The sequence below is a fragment of the Oreochromis aureus genome, linkage group 16 (genome assembly GCF_013358895.1).
Source record: "Oreochromis aureus strain Israel breed Guangdong linkage group 16, ZZ_aureus, whole genome shotgun sequence".
Classification (NCBI taxonomy): domain Eukaryota; kingdom Metazoa; phylum Chordata; class Actinopteri; order Cichliformes; family Cichlidae; genus Oreochromis; species Oreochromis aureus.
In genome coordinates this window covers 18,841,598-18,860,042 of record NC_052957.1, presented here as the reverse complement: position 1 = coordinate 18,860,042, position 18,445 = coordinate 18,841,598, and the positions used below count along the sequence as shown (strand labels likewise).

The 18,445-nt window shown below is 39.1% G+C and overlaps 1 protein-coding gene across 3 annotated transcripts; it reads right to left on the bottom strand.

Moving 5' to 3' along the window:
* Nucleotides 1-4,224: 4,224 nt before the first annotated feature.
* chaf1b (chromatin assembly factor 1, subunit B) lies at nucleotides 4,225-18,083 on the bottom strand. 3 transcript variants are annotated; one of them, XM_031758772.2, is made up of 14 exons: nucleotides 17,998-18,083; nucleotides 17,480-17,635; nucleotides 14,948-15,080; nucleotides 14,680-14,800; nucleotides 14,416-14,519; nucleotides 14,235-14,331; nucleotides 13,031-13,115; nucleotides 12,604-12,697; nucleotides 12,428-12,497; nucleotides 12,239-12,330; nucleotides 11,989-12,148; nucleotides 10,045-10,581; nucleotides 7,593-7,681; nucleotides 4,225-4,837 (listed from the first exon to the last, which is right to left on the bottom strand). In XM_031758772.2, the coding sequence occupies exons 2-14, from the start codon at nucleotides 17,603-17,605 to the stop codon at nucleotides 4,743-4,745; spliced, it is 1,803 nt and encodes a 600-aa protein (XP_031614632.1). In that variant the 5' UTR covers nucleotides 17,606-17,635; nucleotides 17,998-18,083; the 3' UTR covers nucleotides 4,225-4,742. The 3 variants fall into 3 exon arrangements, with proteins under 3 accessions (XP_031614632.1, XP_039456487.1, XP_039456488.1); XM_039600553.1 differs by lacking the exon at nucleotides 17,998-18,083 and adding an exon at nucleotides 17,959-17,976; XM_039600554.1 differs by lacking the exon at nucleotides 7,593-7,681.
* Between the last annotated feature and the right edge of the window lie 362 nt (nucleotides 18,084-18,445).

The following is an 18,445-nucleotide window of genomic DNA, read 5'->3' as shown; positions in this document are numbered from 1 at the left end:
CTGGATTACACTTCTGAAAAGATCCACTTGCCCGTACGAGATGAATTTACAGCTGGGTCCATAATTTGTTATGGCAAGTTTTAGTGAACTAATTTTGTCCCTGTACAGTTTGTGCAGACTTTCAATTTTAATTCAGCTGGGTTTACAAAGATTTTGCATGAAATGTTTAGGAATTTTTATACACATTTTTATACAAAGCCTTTTATTTTCAGAGGCTCAAATGGAAAAAGTAGTAAACTTTTAAATATAATAATTGTTTTTAATACTTGGATGAAAATAATTTGGACTCACCTTTATGAAGTCTAGAATCATCACCGAATGGTATAAGTTCCTTTTCGTCAGATGCCTTCAGTTTTGTCTACAGTAACTAGAAATCATGCTCAGGTGGTTTGGTCATTGAAGAATATTTCCTTTCCTTTACTTGAGAAACTCCTGGGTTGCTTTTTTATTTTTTACTTTGCTTTGGATCATTATCCATTTGCACTGTGAAGCATTTTCCAGTCAGTTTTGCAAAACATGACTGAATCTGAGCACAGAGCACAGCCCAGTACACTTCAGAATTCATCCTGGCACTTCTATCAGCAGTGATATAATGAGTAAGGACTGCTGACCTGGTTCCACTGCCCACTATACATACCCATGCCATAGCATTGCCTCACCACACTCCATACGTTTCTCTTCTCGTCAATCTGGTACAGTCATCTGTCTAAAGATTTTTTTTCCAGAACTCTTTTGTATGTTTTCTGACAAAGTCTAAACCTAAACTCTCTGTATTTCCATTCATGAAGGCGTCTCTTGATTGTCGACCTTGACAGTGGCATGACTGAATCCTCGAGAGTGTTCTCGACTTGATTAGATGTTGTGAAATTTTTTTTCCATTCCAGCGAACACAGTTTTTCATTCCGCACTTTAGTTCTCTTCTGTGGTATTCCAGGACATTTGGTGTTGCTTAGTTAGCCAGTGCATTCCTCCTGTTGATTTGGCCACCCCTAAAGGTTTTGCTGTTTCTCTGATAGGTTTATTTTGTTTGTTTAGCCTAATGATGGCCTCCCTCATATGCAATGACATCCTTTGGGCCTCATGATTAGAATTACAGTGAAAAAATCAACTTCAGATATTACATCTTCACTTGGCATGAAATTAATGAGGGAACAGCAAGTGTTCAACTACTTTTCAGCCTCTGAAAATGGGAGACTGTGTATAAAAACGACTTTATGAAAACCTCTTGAATTAAAGCTAAGCTAAGCTTTAAAGTCTGCACTTCAGTCATGTGTTGATTGTTTGAGTGCAAAGCCAGTGTGGTGGTGTAAAGAAGCAAATCTTCAAAAACAAATTATGGATGATTAATGGATTGGATTATGTAAAAATCTGAAATGATGATTAATAATGCTACAGCAATCTGGAAACAAAAGTACATCCAGTGGAAATTGTTGGGTTTTTTTTTTTTTACTTGACTTGGTACAAGTTCATATTTTACCCTCTTTCATCCTCAACAATGCTTGAAGCCTGGGTTGCTTTTTTACTTTGGGTCATTATCCATTTGCACTGTGAAGTATTTTCCAATCAGTTTTGCAAAATTCGGTTGAATCTGAGCACAAAGTAAAGCCTTGTTCACAGAATTTCTTTAAAATGTGTCTACACAACATATAATATGCTTTATCACAATTACAGGGATTTTTTTGTAATATGTATAAAAAGCAATTAAAATTTTGGCCTCTAATTCAGTAGAAATGAGGTCTTGTGTAGTTGCCCATCACTCTCTGACATAGCTTACTGGAAATTTTGACCACTCTTTAATTCACAGTTTCTTCAGCTGCAAAATGTTTGAGGGTTTTCCTGGATGGACGCGCTGCCTCGTTCAAATTCAACCACAACATTTCATTGGGTTTCAGTCCATATCCCTCAGTTTCCTCTATAAGTCATACCTTGGTGTATTTGTAAGTGTGCTTAGGTTCATCATTCTGTTAAAAGCCCACTTGTGGTTCAACCTCAAGTTTCACACAAAGGATTTAACGTGATCTTTCAGATCATTTCACTGTGAGCTGCCCAGTCGTCAAGGCAGGCAAACAACTCCAAACCACATTTCCAACATCATCCTTCACAGTCGGCATGTGGCTCGCCTGAAAAACTGTCTTTGGTCTGCGCCTGTCATGTCTACTTTTACTGTGGCGAGACGTCTTTGTCCACAGCACATGATTCCACAAAGACATGTCTTTGCCTATATTTTGACAATTTGTTGTTTTGCACTGAGGTTTTACAGACAGAAATGGTTTATTCCTATCGTTCAGGTAAAATTTGTACAATATCCGACTATAGAGCCATGCACTGTGAAAACCAGCAGTTGCAAAAATGACCTGCAGATTTCAGTGTTACATTTTGGCTCTTGACACGTTTTGCAGTCTGCTGCTGGGATGAATTTTCCACAGGTTTGGGTCCCACTTGGCAGTAGTTAGAATTTAAGCCACTTGTTGATGATTTTCTTTACAATGTGCTGCTATTAGCGTTACAGGTAAATCTTTAACAAGTACACACAAATTCCACGTTGTCACATACTGTACTCTTTTGTCATTACTCTTTTTGATAAAGACAATCAGCCTATTACTATTACTTTCAATATGGTTGTCAACTTTGGTAAAAAGGCATATTTTTAAAAAACAAAAATAACTAGACTTATTTTTGAATTATCTTGGTGTTAAATTCTGAATGTTTGATTGTCTCGATCTTGACCTTAAAAGTCAAAGATTACTATGAAGCTTTTTTGTAATGCATATACACTTAAAAAAAACTGTTAACAGGAGTGCAACACGTCTTTGGTGTTTTAGCCAAATCTCCTGGATGAACTCATGACACTCTTTTCTTACCCACTTCTCATGGATCAAAGAAGCTGGATGTTCATGCTGGCTCAGGATTTAAAATGATGCCTACTACTCAGAAGACCAGCTGTTGAGTCCTTAACTATTTTTCCAATCTGTGTGTCTACAAGTGTCTTTGGGCAAGATCCTTAATTCTTAATTGCTCCAGATATGTTCATTAAATTAAAAGTCTATTCATGACTAAACTAGGTGAAGAGAGAATATGGCGAAGATGTTAAGTTGACTGGATGGAACCTTCTCATCCAAAAGTTCAAAGGTTAATTGGTAATTCTGAAGCATTTGTAGGTGTGCATATAAATCAGTGACTGTCTCTATGTGGTAGCCTTTCCAGACTATACCCTGCATCCCCTAGGCTAATGGTTAAAAAATGTATGGATGGGTGGATGGTTAGACAGCTGCATGAATTGACAGGGTGTTCCGGCATTGGATAACTGAGCAAAGGGTAAAGGGATTCATGCATGTAAGTAAAAAACATTGAGACTACAGGACCACAGGAGAAACATGTCTTCTCACTATGAGATATATGATTCACAAAATATGAATCATTTTCTATTTCTGTGTCAAAATTAATGTAGATAACACTTCAGACTGACGTGTCGTTCAAAGAAGTAACGTCAAAGACCCTTCGTTATTCATATACTGTCATAATAAATATGTCAATGCACTTATCTGGTGTTTTACATTAGAAATGAAGACAAAAACAGTAAAGTTGTAAACTGACTTCCCTGCTACCAAAAACAAACTCCAGAGTAAAACCTCTGAGACTGAACCAGTGGTTCTGCAGTATAACTGCTTCCTAAAAGGGAAACAATGCCTACAATAGAAGATCTGGAATTTTCCAAGTGTGCAATGGGATTTTTCGAATAGCTGGAACCAGAGAGACAAACACAACTTTTGGTGCTTCCATCTACTTTTCAAAGATTGTTACACTGAAGTAAAGCACCATTAATCAACTTAATAGAGCTTGGAGATGATGATGGGTGTTTTTGTAAAGACTGTTGCTTTAGGGTAATGAATTAAATGAAGAATTTGTTTTAACTCAAAAGGTTTATTACTGACAGCACTGATAATGCACAATTTAGACCATGGAAATTTATATCAGTAAACTGACATGTTAACATCAGCGGCACAATAGAAATAACAATAATGATGAAAATTTTATTAGCAATGCACAGAAAGTGGGATTAACTTTACAATAGCAGGGATTTTTTAATGTAACTATAGGGATGAGATGCCCACCTTCACATCACTTTGACCTCACTTCTGTCAGGTAATTATTATGTAAATAATTTTTTTAATTATTACCTGCTTATTTATGGTATTCAGATACCATGTGATAAACCACCAGAACTTGCACTTTATATCAAATATCTTTTATTAAACAATAAGAAAATGTAAATGCGTAACAACAGAAGTCACCCTATTCAACCAAAGTCTTCAGCATGCTATATACTCAAAGCTCACACAAATTCAAAACCCTTCGAGTGCTTGTTATTGTCTTCTACAGGTTTTCAGTACAGTTTTCTCTTCACAATCATGTTCTGGAGAAGTGAAACAATTTTACTCAAGCTTTTAAAGTTCACACAACTCAAATATAATACAATTAACTCATTACTTGTTTATTGTATGATACAAAACACCTTTAAAAAAAGAATAAAGGACATAAACTGCAATACAGTCTGCTTTATAACTGAGTACATAAAGTGAAATGTAAAGCTCCAGTCACTAAGATCAATATGACGCAAAGGCAATGCTATTGCACAACACTGAATTCATGGGGAGCCTCGGTGCTCTTTTGCTGATGCATCTTCAACTTCCATTCTGATTTATGTACTCTAGTCTTATTTTACAGCACCACACTTTTCTCTACTACTCCTGGGTGACGCTGGTCTTTCCTTGGGTGGTCTTGGGTCGTTTAGATTCTGGAGGCTGGCACACTGAATCAGTGGGAGGAGAAGGACGATCTGGTGAAATAAAAAGAAGGTTACACGTCATAGCCTGTTTCTGTGTTTTCTTCTGCTGCGTGTACAGTCATGCGAAAAACAACATTTCCCCAGTCCTGTGAAAAAAGTAAGCTCACCTTTACTGCTTGCCTAGGAATTAAGAGGCTAAGTAGTAGCCAGGTAATCCCAATCAAATGTACTAAATCATTTTTCAGCAAGTGTGAGCACCTCTGGAAAAGCACAAGTTCTAGCAGTTTGCTGGTCTGGAGGATTCAGAAATGTGTTAACGCAATGCCACAATCTTCCTCGTACGGCAGCAAATTCAACTCAAGGTCAGACTGTGCAATGCTCAAGAGCTACGTCTCAGACTCAAAATTAAAAGACTGATTTGGAATGGTTACAATGAAAATGAGCCTCTTCTCTCTAAAAAGAACATGATACCTACAGTTTGATTTGACCATAATGGAGATGTTTGGTGAGAACACAGCATATCAGTGTAAACACCTTGTGCAAACTGAAGCACGGTGGTCGAGGGGTAATGATTTGGGCTTCTTTGGCACTCCCATGATCTGCTACTAGAAAGCAGGACTTTGTCAGATCATGTTAACTTTGGCGTTATTTCTGGGTTTTCTGCACTACATGATGTTTTGGGGTTTTTTGTACATTAAACATCATCAGGGCTGAAGGTGCAAGAATAAAAAAAAAAAAACTTCCTGTGCAAATCTGAACATTAATTAATGAAATACTCAATAATAAACCCATCAGATTCTCCCATGTCTTAATGATAGAGTTGTGATATTTAAATAACTGTTTAGGGCTGTGTAGCACATCATGGTCACCATGGAAACGGAACCACATTTGCGACTGAAAACAGACCTGCGATACAAATGCATTTAGGATCAGTGTGTGAATAAAAAGTTTGACATTAAGCACGAGCACACTGATACCACAATAGCAGCAGAGATGATGATGGTGGCCCAGTTTAATGTGGAGCTAGAGTCTGTTTACACACCGCAAAGAGCAAAGAGGTGGAGCTTCTTTTGAATTTTTATTATTGCTCATTACTAAGAGAAATGCTTCAGTGGGAGTCATAATTTACGCTGTGACCTTCCACGCCAATCAGATGGTGTCGACCCAACGTATAGGCGCATTTCTTGGGAGGTTACCTGGAAGGTTACATTGCGGATTAGGAGCATTCTGTTTCATGCGTATAGCCTTTTCATATTTTTCTAAAATTATAGTTTATACTTCCTTGTAAAAGCAGCCGTTTAGCTGACAGTACAATAACCAGTGTGACCGATCAGATGCCAACGCTACTCACAACTAGATCGAGAAACTCCCTGATTTGGGAGTTGATAACCAGCTTTGTATACCTGAATGTTAGGGTAAATCCTGTTAACAGAAAGATATCCTGGGTATATTGAACTTGTTTCATAGTACACTGACCTGGGCACCTTGCAGTCATTGAGTCAACCATGAACTCCTCTGTATACCAAAGCATCCAGAGTCAAATGTGAGGCCTTGTGTCTGACATCTAAGGCTTGGCTAAAAAGCTTCATGCAAAAGGACAAAGATCCTAAGCACAGCTCAATGGTCCAGTCAGTCATAACTAACTGCATGACTACGAGAGATATGCATAAATAAATTCCTGAAAACTTCAGTGAACTGAAGCAACATTATAAAGAAGAATGGGCTAAAATTCCTCCACAACAATAGGCAAGACTGTTAAAGTCACACAGAAACAAGTTATTACTGCTAAAGCTACTCAATCATGGGGTGTTTTTCTCAGGCCTTCACTGAGACCTCTGAAAACAGTTTCACGTGAATGTACACTAGCATTTTATCAAAATTCACACAGCAGAAGAAAAAAAAAATTTTTCACAGAAAAAAACAACATCAGTTAGTCTGTTAAATTCCACTCTATTATTCTGATAGTTAAATCATCACTATTAAAGCACAAACAAACAATAAATATGAGCAGTAAAACAAACACACATGTATTAAACAGACCGAAAGTTTAGCACTGATGAACTGATATAGCTCTTTCAGGTTTGCTTACTTTGATGTTCACTCCCAAACAAAGTGGCTCAGCTAATCAAACTATGCTGCTGGCTTGTTTGCAACCTGTCTGACTGCTTTTGTTTCCTGCTTCTTTGAATGCATCTGTAGCTATGTCATAGTCAGAGATGCCAGTAAACACAATTTAAGCTACAAAAAGACTGAAATAGATCTTCAAAAATATATATATTTTCTAAGCTCTAGTACAAATCCATAACTTGCTACAAGCGAGTGTACATAAAGAGGTAATCCAAGTTGGAATTACTAAAATATGGCACTGTAGTAAAGGCACAATAACATACACTGATTTAAACAAAGGACAAGACAAGTTGTTGCTACTATCAATCAGTCTAGGGAGGGCCACAACAATCCCTGGGCTCCTGCCACCTAAAGCAATAATAATAATTTTGTGTAGTTTGCTGTGAGGGATACAGAAGTTCTAATTTTTAATGATTTTAGTTGAGAAAATCTTACAGCAAGCACTTGAAATGAAAGTGTAGGTTAAAGAAATAGGTGTGAATAATATCTTAAGGAAGGTTGTTCTCCATTTAGGGAGCGAGCTTTAATTTCTTTAATATTAGATGTCAACATGTACATGTATTCCTAACCATAACAGAACTCCTATTAACTGAGTAAGCATCTCACTCGACTCTCCATTATAAAAGTTGATTATCGTGTCAAGTGCAGCATTAAAAAAGACGGCCAAAGCCTCACTAACCATGTTTGGCCTTTTCTGTGGAGGAGAGGGGGCTGAAAAGTGAGCCAACAGCTGGAGGCCGGGGTGCAATGGGAGTCAAAGATACTCTCCTGCAAACAAAGAGAAAAAAGCAGCAATGCTGAAAAGGCCTCAAAGCAACAAAACGTGTATTTATCGTCTTTTGTTTTGTTGTTGCCCAACAGTGAAAATTAGTCAAATGTTCCAAGTTACAGATGTGAAAAAGGGGGTACACAAAAGCATGCACAGGCCTGCTATTGTCTACCAGCAGTCTGACAGAGTGATTATTATTTTGTAGTCAGTGGGGGGTCCAACGAATCCCTCATACCAGACAGGGCTTTGTTCACACTGCAGGTGCTGGGCACATATTAACCGACAAAAACATCACACAGTAAATAGAGCTATTTATATTTCTCTTAAGTTATTCAAAAGAAGGCATATTATACACTATAAAGAGCACAGTGTTTTCTTACTTTTCACACTCTGAAAACTCAAACTGCATTCAAGGGGGCTAGGAGGGTAGATGTAGTCAATACGAGTCCAGTCAAAGATTTGAATAGTTCATAGATTTCCATAAATTAGCATACGCTGTAGTTTAGGGCAAACTGCACTCTTCACACGCGCCACGCTGCATCTAAAAAGAAGCTTTAATACTCACAGTGAAGTTTTAATGCTGCTGCTGCACAAACAACACTTATTATCCCTACATTACATGCTTAATAAATAATTCCACTGTGTTTCTAGATCACTCGAGTGGATTTCAGCAAGTTTCCCTTTCCTGTAAAATATATTTGAATAATATTCAAAATTGGAGACGCTTATAACTGATTTTTAGACGCAACTCTTAATAAATTTTGGAACATGGATTTGAAAGATGCTTTTGTTTAAAACTTTACTGACAAAAAAACCACATCCACAAATTATACATACAAGCATATAACTACTTTCTTTAAGGAGGTGTTTTTTGATTTCCTTTTTTCCCCACATACACTTGTGGGACACTTCATTAGGTACACATTGCTAGGACCAACTTGTGCTTTCAGAAAAGCCCTGATACATGATATCATCACACAGCTGCTGCAGATTTATCAATCGTCTGTTCCACCACATACCAAAGGTGCTCAGATTAAACTAAGATCTGTGGACTGTGAAGGCCATTTGAGTAAACTCATCATGTCATGTTCAAGAAATTAGTTTGAAAGCCAATTAGAAGTCACTGTGGTCATAACAGAATGGGCATGGTTAGTATCAGTACTAACCAGGAGGCTGCAGCATATAAACAATGCTCAGTTGCTCTTAAGGGCCCAAATATGCCAAGAATATAGGCCTCCACATGATTACACCACAAACACCACCTTGAACCAATGATAAAAGACAGGAATGATCGGCGCTTCCATGTTGTTTACAGCAAACAATCCATCCACATGACTCGAGGCAATGTTTTACCAAGCTTCGATTGTTGAATTTTAATCAGCCTGTGTGACCTGTAGCCTCAGTTTCCTGTTCTTAGCAGACAGGAGTGGCACCTGGTGTGGTTTTCTGCTACTGTAGCCCATCCACTTAAGGTTCAAGGTGTTGTGTATTCAGAGACGCTTGTCTTGATACCTTGTTTGCACAGAGCTTCTATTTGTGTTACTGTTGCCTTCCATTCAACTTGAAGCAGTCTAGTCATTCTCCACTGATCTCTGACATCAACAAGGCAATTTTCACCCAGTTGTTGTGCAGCCCAACCAGCCCATTTGGCACAATGATGCCATGTTAAAGACCACTTGAATCATCTTTCCTCCATATTCTTATGCTTGGTTTGAGCTTCAGCAGTCACTCTTGACTGTGTCTACATGTATAAAAGCAGCAGTTGTAAAGTGTCTGTTTATACTAATACCAATATGTACAAGGCTTCCTGAGAGCCTCGGGGTATACACTGTTGTAAACTCTCTGTTTCAGACGGGTTTTTTCTACTTTTGAAACTGTATGATGTCGTAGAGAGTAGATAACCTTAATCTGGTAAATTCAGGCACACGGTTCTGTTTTCACAAAAACTTCTGTTTGCAAGAGGTAGCAGAGGAAAGTTGTCTAAGGACAAACAAGCTAAAACAGCTTGTTTCAGACAAATATGGCTTCTTGTGAACTGTGAATAATAGTGAAAACCTATTGTCAAAGAGACCAAGTGGAGCTAGAAATGAGTATAATACTTTCCCTTTAAGCAAATTTTTTATTTATTTTTTTAATAAAATAACTATTAAACTTTTATGTTTTTGAAAGTTGAGGGTGTGAAGCATTTTCTTTTTTAAAGACTGTGAATGAAACAGCCTTGAATTTATATTGGCAGCTACACGGGAAAAGAACTTGCATACAAAAGAAATAAAAACATACCTGTACTAAGTGCATCATTATTTACCCGTTTTACTTTCTGCCACCCTGACAGAATCACAAAGACAGCTGCTCTAATATTTACCTTGGAGTGGGCCCTTTTGATGTGGCAGCACTCTTAGGTGTTGCGGGCCCAGGAGTATTGGCACTGTTGAGGACTTTTGGTGTGGAAGGAGAGAGGGGGGTTACGCGTGGTTGGGGAGTGGAAGGGGCGCTTGTGCTCCCAGATTTTGAGGACTGAGGTGCTGCAGAGGCCGTGGCTTTAGGAGTACTGGGCTTTCCCCATCCCTCAAGGGTGTTGAGGGTGATCCTGCGGGGCTGAGGTTTGGAGTTGGCACGAGGGGTGCTCTTCTTCTCCTCTGGGGAGGTTAGAGAGGGGGCGTCTTTGCCCTGGTTAGCTTGGGATGTGGCAGGTGGGGCCGAGGGTGACGGCTGGGATACAGGAGATGAGCTTTTGGCCAATGATGCCTTCTTGCCTTTTTTCTCAACACCACTGCTTGGGACAAAGACCTCCAGGGTGGGCGGCTCTTTCAGTGGAGTGCCCAGCTCCCCGGGAGAGAATGACAGGAAGGAGCAGTAACCGTCTGTGGAGGACACAGCCAGGAAGGAGCCATCGCGGGACCTGAAAGGGATAAAGTCTGCTTAATGGTAAAACATTTACAGTTTACCATCCACCTCTCTATTTCATGGGCATAAATCCACACATAAAATATAATTTTAAGACTAAGGAATGCTCACAAAGTTACAAGCTTTCAGGTTATTAAATGTAAGACTGATTGTAAGAAATTATTTAAGTTCGATCATGTCTTTAGCAACAAATTAACTGATAACTTCATGTTATTTAAAGCTTATGCTGGACTCTAAGTGCAGGCTAAACTGGGTAGTTTGCAGTATTGTGCTGCAGTGTACAGTTTTGGAGTATTTTGCACTGGTGCTGGGTGAACTAAAGTTTGGTCACTGATAATTTAGCCCATAGACAGCAGCAGAGATGCAGCAGAGGTGGTGGGAGAAGTAGAACTTTAAGGAGAAAAATCTTTTAAAATCTTGTTTGTCCAACACATTTGACTAGATATTGATGCACTGTACGTTTCTTCTTCACTCAACTTTTTTTTTACTCCCTGTGTTTTTATATACCACCACCGTATTTAATCATCAACTCTGGCTCCTGTTTCTTCCTGTTAAAAGAGAGTTTTTCCTTACTACTGTACCTTACAATATAAAGCACCTTCAGGCGAATAACTGAATAACAGGAGTCATCAATTTGAGCCAATCATGTTCTTTAGTAACACTCGCCAAATTCAAACCTTTATCCTGGCTATATTCTGGGTGAGGGATACATGGCTCACGTATCTTGCCTATATACTGTAGTTGGTTAAATCCATCAAGAGCAGTGACAGCATAGTTCAGCTGATTGAAGCCTGTCGACAAAGCAAGCACATCTACTGGAGCTCATAAGACAAATTTGGCGCATTTCATTTTAAGGCAAATGTTTCACATGGCATTGCTACCCTTTAGCCCCCACCTATATTGGTTTTCAAGAGCTGAAAGCTTTCCCTTTATCATGGTGACAAAAAAGGTCTTTTATTCCAATTGCTGCAGCCATCATATAAAAGATGAATTTGGCCTATTACTAACTGTCCCCTGCTTCTGTCTTCCTGTCTTTTGCTGATTTCTGTGGTTTTGATAACAATGATGGCACTGGCATGAAGTTTTGTACTTTATAACCTCAAAGTGTGCGTTCTGTGAGTACAGATTATCTGCTTTTATGTATTGCTGTGTTGTTTTGTATTTTCCATTAAAGACTGCCATCTGCAAAACAAAATGTTCCTTTTAGAAAATCAGGCTTTACTCAAAACAAGTAAATAATGTACAGATTCAGCTGCTTTTAACAAATAAGTAAATACATATTACGTTCTTGTGTGCACATTATCATATCTTCCTGTAGTCTTTATTAGATGAATGACTATCTTTTGCTTTTGAAAAGTTAAATACAGATACCTGTGCTAAAACAGCTACAAAGAAAGTTTACCATGTGAGATCACTGAGTGTGTGGTAGTGGATGTTGGACACAAGGCCAAATGGAAGTGTCTGCTGCGTGTCATACAACACAATTGAATCCTCAGAGGCCACGGCAAACACCATACGGTACGGCAGCTGGAATACATTGGGAAGAGCCTGGACAGAACCGTCTGTAGGGAAGAAATGGGAGTGACACGAAGAACACAACACAAGAAAAGAAAACTAATCCGAAATAATCAGTCTTGCTTGAATGTCCTTGCCTTCTCCTTTTTTTGTCCTCAGTTCAAAGTAGACAGGGCAGCAGCGCACAGCCAGTGTAGCCTTAGATGGGCACGGCAAGTGAGCAATAGGCCTAAAAAACGCACAGAAAGATATTTATACACACCAATTATTAAACTTTAACAGACTCTGAATAGGGTGTAAATACAATAACAGGACACAAAAGATACCTCTTTAGACCCTTCCTGGAAAAGATGTAGGTGGTATTCATGATGTTTTCTCCTATCTCCACGCATCCAGCTGAGGTTTCAAAGAAGCAGACAACAGAGAGGCGAAATTAGAAAAAAAAAATGTTGCACTGTTAGAACACAAGATTTCACCAGTAAAAAGCATGCTTTGTGTTTACCGGGAGCAAGCAGGAATGACCCGTCTGGTGTGAATGAGAGACGGCGAAAGAAAGACCTCATGCTGTCATCGTGGAACATCCTGTACTGCTTCACCTGAAAAGGTTACGTAACAAGTCTCACTCACTCTGGACAGTTAGGTAGAGCATTTAATTTCTTATATTTGGATTTATAAACTTGTTAAAGAGCAGGTTAAGGAATAAGAATAACGCAAGCAGGAGAAACCTGAAAACACCTTTTGCAAAGTTAAGAAGAGAGGTATTGTGGCTCATGCAACTATCAGCTTGGATAAAACACTGATTTCTCAGAATTTCAGATTTATGAGAGACCAGACTGGTGCTAATAAAAATGATTGGAAAAAACATAACTGAGACATTAGAGCCACCTTTAAGACATTGAAGAGAGTTTGTAAAAAGAACCACGACTGACCTCTCCTTCTGCAAGCGGCCCAGAGCTCATTTTACTGATACTGAAGGCCTTCTTCTTGGTGTGAGTGCCGTACACACGAAGCACCCTGAATGGGAGGAGAAATAAAAACATCCCGAACATCAGCGTGCTGACACATCAATGCCAGTGCCTACATAATATCAAATACAATCATTTAATAAGGAACAGAACTACACTCATTGGCCACTTTGTTAGTTACACCTGTTCAGTTGTTTGGTAATGCAAATATCTAATCAGCCAATCAAATGACAGCAACTCAGTGCATTTAGGCAAGAAGACATTGTCAAGACTACCTGCTGAAGTGAAAACTGAGCTTCATAATAGGGAATAAAGATGATTTAAGGGACTGACAGGAAGGCAACAGTAACTCAAATGACCACTTATTACACCTAAAGTAAGCAGAAGAGCATCTCTGAATGCACAATCCCTCAAACACTGAAGCAGATGGGCTACAGCAGCAGAAGAACACACAGGGTGTCACTTCACTCTGCTAAGAACTGGAAATTGATGCTAAAATCCTCACAGGCTCACCAAAAGTGGACAAAAGAAGACTGGGAAAAATGTTGTGTGGTCTGTTGAGTATCAATTTGTGCTGCAGATGACAGGGTCAGACTTTGGTGTAAACAACATGAAAGCATGGATCCAACCTGCCTTGCATCAATAGTTCAGGCTGATAGAGGTGTAAAGGTGTGGGGGATATTTTCTTGGCACACTCTGGGCTCGTCAGTACCAGCTGAACATTGTTTAAATGCTATAGCCTACCTGACTATTGTTGCCGACTATGTCCACGGCTTTATGTACACAGTGTACCCAACAGGATAACGTGTCATGTCACAAAGCTCAAGTCATCTAAAACTGGTTTCCTGATGATGTCACTGAGTTCACTGTACTCAAACAGCCTCCACAGTCACCATATCCCGATCTAATAGAGCGCCATTACGATGTAGAGGAAAAGAAGATTCACATCATGTGTGTGCAGCCGGCAAATCTGCAGCAACTGTGTGTTCATATCATGTCAATATGGACCTAAATAGTGGAGGAATGTTTTCGGCACCTTCTTGAGTGTATGTCATGAAGAATTAAGACAGTTACTCCAAAAGAGTAACGTGTCCCTAATAAAGTCGCCAGTGAGTATACAGGAATGTAAACTGTGTTTTTAAACCAGATTAATCCATGTTTGAATCACCTGTCACAGCTGAGAGTGGCAATATATTGTCCCTGGGGATCCCAGGTAACCCCCTGCACGTAGCTCTTGTGGTCATTCAAGATAGAAAGCTTCTGTCCTAAACACAAACAACATGATACACAGAAAGTCAAAAATAACACCAGATAAAAGCATCACAGATAAAATGCATGGACCCACAAACCTTTATTGATGTCCCACATGATAGCTGTGTTATCAACAGATCCAGACACCATGAAGTTTCCATCACGTGTCCAGCAGATGTCATACACATCCTCTATGTGCCCTCTGGAAATAAATCAGATCATAGCAAACTCCTTTCTATAACCACATCTCATCAGTTATAAGAGCTTCAACAAGCAGAGCGCCACACAAAGTAATTAAACACCATTCATGACTCTCACTTTGTTGACCTTAGCAAACATTAGCACTTGCTGTTCTAGCGTACCTAAGCGTTTTGACCACAGTCCAGCTCTCCTTGTTTAGCTGAGCATCCTCATCCTCCTGAAACACAGAGGCCTGCTCGGGCTCCTTGGAGTCGTTGAGCTTCCACAGCAGAATTAATGCATCTATATCGAAATTTTAAAAGGCCGTATTATTATATCTTAAAAAACATGTTTGGTTTTGAGAATAAAAACAACAGTTGCTTTTAAATAGAAACACGCATGTTTACAATGGAGAAAAGGCTGAGAAGCATCTGTCTATGTGGAACATACCATCTCCTCCTGAAGCAAGCAGCTCTCCGTTGGGGCTAAAGCGCACTACATTGACAGCTTTTGTATGTCTAGCCAGATTAGACAGAAACTCTACCACCGCCTTCCCGTCTGGACCAGCATCCACCCGCCACAGCTGCAAAAACATCATTAGGAAAAGAGATCATTAAAAATTCTCGGTAAATTGGCTGTGCAACATACAGCACTTCACAAACAATAATCCATCCACAGATTAATTTTAGTAGGATAAAGGTTATAAAAAAGGGTAAATGTATTAAAAATCTTAATACTTAAATAACTGCTATTAGGTGGATCCTGTGGGTGAATCATCCCTTTAAGGATGTCACGTGCCTCGATAATTTAAAACCTTGCTGTACGCAAACATGAAAACACTGCATTGCTTGGTGGTGCATCATGATTTAGAGACTGTCACCAGTGTCTGAGAAGGAAAAAACAAAAAACAAAAACAGGACTACTTTTGACTGCTCCGTTAGTCACAAGGGGCCACCACAGTGAGTAGTTCTCCTTATCTGATTTGGCAAAGAGTGTTATACAGGATGCCTTTCCTGATGCAACCCTCCCAGGGATTCGTGCCTCCTCCGGATCTCAAACTAAGGATCTTTGACTTGTTGTGTTAACCAGTATCTCATGGGTCTTAAAAGAGGCATTCTCTAAAGGCTAAAGCGGGCCTGAAAAAGTCTCTGTAAGAGACAAAAGGTCAATAATCACCCTGACAAATGCAAAGTGAAACACTTGTTTAAATGTACAGTTGTGGCCAGAAGTGTACATACACTCTGGTCATTCAAAATCCAAGAAACTCTGTGAAGATCTAAGAAGGAGAATTGTAGATGTAGATTGTAGGATTCTGACTAAGAAAGATGCTCCAAAACTGACACCTTTAAGTTTGACTGAAATGCCCACGTGAACGAGGGCCTTCTGGAGAAGAATTTTATGGTCAGACGAGACAAAGATTGAGCTTTTTGGTCACAATGAAAAGAGGTTTGTTTGGAGGAGTAGTGGTGAGGCTTTTAAACCCAAGAACACTGTACTAACTTTAAGCACGGTGGTGGCAGCATCATGCTCTGGGGCTGTTTTGTAAGTGGCACTGGTAGATTGCACAAAGTGGATGATGTACTAAAAGATTCTTATTCTGTTTACCCTTTTCCTCACTCTCCCTCACATGACCACAATTACCTCGGTTCCACTCTTGACTTTCTCAACACTGATTGGTTCTTGATTTTCTTTGTGCCTTAACTAAACTCACCTGGCATACATTATATAAGGACTGCACTCCCTTTCACTCACTCTTTTCACTCCCACATAGGGCGGCAGCTGAGGTGAGTTTGATTTGTTCTTCTGAGTTTAAACATTTATGTTCAAGTTAATGATGTAAGGTCCAACCTTGTTTTCTCTTTTAGAGTTTATTAGTCCATGTGTTTCTTACTTTAAGTTAAGTTAACATTAATTAAAGTGAAATAAACCAAGACATAAGGGACATCAATGATTTGGCTGTTTTCTTTGCATTCTGACCAGATGAAACTCATGGTGATAAACTTTACCTTACCTTTGAACCTTCTACCTAACAGATGGAATCTTATAGGACAATTACAACCAAATTATTCAACTTCACCTCAAATCAGCAGTAAAACAGTTTGGTATCATTCTTCTGTTGGAACACCTAACACACATCTATAACTGGTTTTAGAAAGCTAGCATTAAACTTTTGGAATGGCCTTCCCAAAGCCCAGACCTCAATGCTTATCGAAGTGTATGGACTATGTTTAAAAGCAAGGTCTATACCAGGAAGCCTACCAATTTAAATGAACTCTGCCAAGAAGAATGATGAAATATCCTGCCAGAGTGATACTGGAAGCTTGTTAATGGCTACAAAAAACATCTTGTTCAGGTGCAACTTGCTGTTTATTAATAAGGGTGTATATAGTGTATGTATATATTTGAACCTCCACGTTTAATTTTGACCACGTTTGGATTAGAGAAAATCCAGAATAAATTCATACTTGTGTACTAAATTCTTATTTTTTTTAAGTCATTAAAGATGTACAATCATTTCACCCTGGAAAAAGAAAAGTCAGAAGGAATCACAAAACAAATTTCCCACGCGCGGGACTAATAAAGATCATCTTATCTTATCTTATCTTAAAAGCCCAAAATGACCATGAGATTCATGATGAGTATATGGAAGATTATAATTACAACTGTACTCTGTCTACCTGCACTGGGACTGTTCAGAAAGTTAACAAAATATTTTTTTTCTCCATATTATCTCTGGTTCAGTGTCCTTATTCTTAAGGTAAATGTTTTTATGACCAATTAATGAAGAAAGAACAACTGATGGGTACAAATACCTGCGTCTTCTATATCCGTGAGACTCATTTCTTCCTGCTGCATTTATAGACTAAATCACTGTTTTTTTTTCTTTATTTCACATTTTATTTAATTAAAAACAAAACAAAATAAAAATCGTCGACCTCTTACGGAGTTAAACCAGATGTTCTGACCGCTGTCTCCACTCACCCTGACTGTGGTGTCCACTCCAGCTGTGGCCAGTCGATGAATGCGTCCATCTGAGCTGTGCTGAAAGTCCAGACTGTACACTGGCTCCTTGTTGTGCCATGCTATCTCACGCGTTACCACCTTCATTTCTTTTCAATTTTTATATTCGGCACCGACCTCAAGGGATAAAAACACGGTAAATTCACCACCTAGATCGTTTTCAATCAACTCATATGAACGCATTAGTTAGCAAAACGTACAACAATGGACCCTGAAATACGGATTACAGATAACAGTTTGATAAAGCCGCTCTTTTGGCTACACTAACATATAGAGCACAGCTGGCTAACAGGTTAGCAGTTAAACTGGCAGGTTAGTTGGACTGGTTTACGGCTAAACACAGTGGACATCATTCCCATTCACGAACATTTGTAGTTAAGCTACTGTTAGCTAAGAAGCATGCCCGTTATAAACGCAGACGAATTACAAATGTTTATTACTCTGAACGAAGATAACTGGAAGTACATGACAGTATTTACCTTCTCTGTTGTCCAGCTCAGTCAGAATTGGTAAGTTCCCGCGTACCAGACTCTCAAAACTTCCGGTCTGCCGTGATTGGACAAAAACACGGATAGGGCGGGGACAATTGATAGTCTTGACTTTTTGTTTTTTTCCTAACGTAATCCGGAAAGATCTTTGGCCATCCCCATTGAAATACAAAATATCATTCACAAAGGGGGGGGGGGGGGTATAATCAATTACTGACAGGATGGCATTGTGTGTCTTTTCTACCCAGGTATGCTTTTACTGATTTGACAGTGAATGTGGAACCATTGCCATTATGAAAAACGAAGCCGTTGCAAAGCAAATGGTTTCTACATATTGCATGTTGTATGAAAATCTAATGGTAGTCGTCTCTGTTCATAATTCCATCAGTATTGATCTTGTCAATCCCCAGTACCACTTACCGAAATGCAGCCCTAAACC